The sequence below is a fragment of the Macrobrachium rosenbergii genome, chromosome 7 (assembly GCF_040412425.1).
Source record: "Macrobrachium rosenbergii isolate ZJJX-2024 chromosome 7, ASM4041242v1, whole genome shotgun sequence".
Classification (NCBI taxonomy): Eukaryota; Metazoa; Arthropoda; class Malacostraca; order Decapoda; family Palaemonidae; genus Macrobrachium; species Macrobrachium rosenbergii.
Window position 1 is genome coordinate 832,501 of NC_089747.1, and position 2,500 is coordinate 835,000.

General features: G+C 43.1%; 1 protein-coding gene across 1 annotated transcript in view; it reads right to left on the reverse strand.

Moving 5' to 3' along the window:
* Positions 1-1,345, reverse strand: part of bark (protein bark beetle) — a 140,751-nt gene extending 139,406 nt beyond the window's left edge. The window contains 1 exon segment of the mRNA XM_067106238.1: positions 887-1,345. Coding sequence (XP_066962339.1) covers positions 887-1,174 — 288 coding nt within the window. The 5' untranslated portion in view covers positions 1,175-1,345.
* Between the last annotated feature and the right edge of the window lie 1,155 nt (positions 1,346-2,500).

A 2,500-nucleotide genomic window follows, 5' to 3' on the forward strand; every position in this document is an offset into this window, starting at 1 on the left:
AATCAAAAGCTGGCAACCATCTTTTGAAACATCTGAGTCAGAAGGGCGTAACCCCCCGTATCTATACACGCATTGCCATCATTCGGTACCTGCACAAAAGCTTTACCTGCCCAGGAGATGACTCAGGCCTTTACTACCTCGCCCGAACAGCGTTTGGAATCAAGTTCGTGAAGTTCATGAACTCTGCAGGGGATTCTAAAGCCAATAGAAAGCGCTGGGAAAGTATCACAAACTTCAAATCAAGGTCAAATAGAAAGTTTATTCCTCGGGACTTTGCGCGAGATGGTTCCTGGGCGAGTAACCTACTAGCATCTTCCTTCCTCAGCAGGTCAGTTTAAATCTCAGGAGGTTTGAACTTCTTGAGTTTACGTTTTAAATTTGGGGTTTAAATCCTTCCCGCCAGCGTTTTGAACTCCTAGGTTGTTTGTAAGTTTTAATTTCAGGTTTAAGTCCTTGTCTCTAACGTTTTAAGCTTCTCGTTTTTTTAAGTTTAAGTTTCAGGTTTAAATCCTTATCTCCAACGTTTTAAACTTTTCGTTTTTTGTACGTTTCTTTGCCTCCAGTGTTTTAAACTTCTAGGTTTTTTCTTTTAAATTTCAGATTTAAATCCTTACCTCCAACGTTTTAAACTTCTCGTTTTTTTAAGTTCAAATTTCAGGTCTGAATCCTTACCTCCAACGTTTTAAACTAGGTTTTTTTACATTTAAATTTCGGGTTCAAATCCTTACCTCCAATGTTTTAAACGTCTAAGTTTTTTCTTTTAAATTTCAGGTTCAAATCCTTACATCTCGTTTTTTAAGTTTAAATTCCAGGTTTAAAATCCTTACCTCCAGCGTTTTAAACTCTAAGTTTTTTTCAAGTTTAAATTTCGGGTTCAAATCCTTACCTCCGCGTGCAGAACTCCCCTGACGGTAATCCCAACGCCGGGATCGAACTGCAAGGACACCCCGGGTTCGAGGGTGAGCTTCCCGCCCTTCTCGATCAGAATGTCCTCCGTGATCACGTAGGGCGAGGCGCTGGAGTCGTACACGACGTTCTCCGAGATGACGCCGCCCACGGCGCCCACGACGTCGGCGATCCCTGTCACTGTTAAGAAGACCACGAAAGCTATCGCGCAGAAGTGCAGATCCCTTCTGCTGTTATTTCTCCTCCTGCAACACAAAAACCCAGCCATTGCTGTGCTACACTCACACACACACACACACTGCGCTCCGACACAGCACTTATTTATTTGGTAAACTTTCACACCCCCAGCAGGAACCGACGGCAAGTCATCACAACCCTCCCATGGTCACTCCTGAACCTCAACTGTCTTCTCTTCTGTCTGTCGTACACCAGGGGAGGAGGAGGAGGAACTCTGGCCCCAAAAGGCAAACACCCACATCCCAGACCAGTGTGGTGGTCCCCCCCCTCGTCTCTTCTCGATTAAAAGGTTATTTGCTCGATTCAGCGGCTACTTCTGCTCCTCCCCGACTTCAGCGACCCGTGAGGAAGACATTCTGTTCTTCGGAATGTCCAAAACGGCGGAATTTCAACGCCAAAACACCTCTAGGGTCGAATAATATCGCGAACAGGTATGTGTCACGTGATCTGACGTCACCACAGGTAAGCTCCTCCCACTTCACAGGTAAGTTGACTGGATCCCGAACGTACAGCGTTGAACGCAGATGACGACGACGTTCTGGGGAAACGAACCTGCACCATAACGCAACAGGCAAAACATCGGCTCCTGTTTTCTACAGCAGCTGAATCTGCAACTGCTTTCGGATTCGAAAATAAAAAGGGCGAGTCTGCATTTTCAGCCCTGAATGTCACCGCTTACCTGACGAATTTTTTTAAAACAACAACAAAAGGTACAAGATAACAGGCCGACGCCGCCGCCAGCGCCATCTCTTGGAAAAAATCTTCGCTAGCTCGTATTATTGATGCCTTGTGCTGCCCCATTATATATATATATATATAGAACTTTTGAGCGGTGACTATAAAAGATCGTTGCTGTTGCATCGCTAGCAGCCGGAACTTGGAGGCGAGTGGGACCTTTTGATAATCGGGCTTTTAAAACTCCGGAATGAGACGAGGCAGTGTACTTAGATCTGTTATGTGTGCGACAAAGGAAAGGCCACAACGTTTATTTATATCTGAATGACGTTCAAATCTATCCAAAAGGCTTTTTGTTTTGGTTTATTATTTATTTCTTCCAGGTGCACCTTGCTCTGGACAGTGTGTGTGTGAGCTAGACACGATTTCTATAACAAAAAATCTATTTAAAAGGCTTTTTTTTTACTATTTTTTATCTCTTCAATGTGCACCTTGCTTTGGACAAATTACTTATGAACTGAACACAATTTCTATAACAAAAAATCTATCTAAAAAGGCTTTTTTTGACTATTGTTTATTTCTTCAATGTGCATCTTGCTCTGGGCAAATTGTGTTTGAACTAGACAAGATTTCCATGACGAGAAATCTATCTAAAAGCCTTTTTTTATTTATTATATATTTC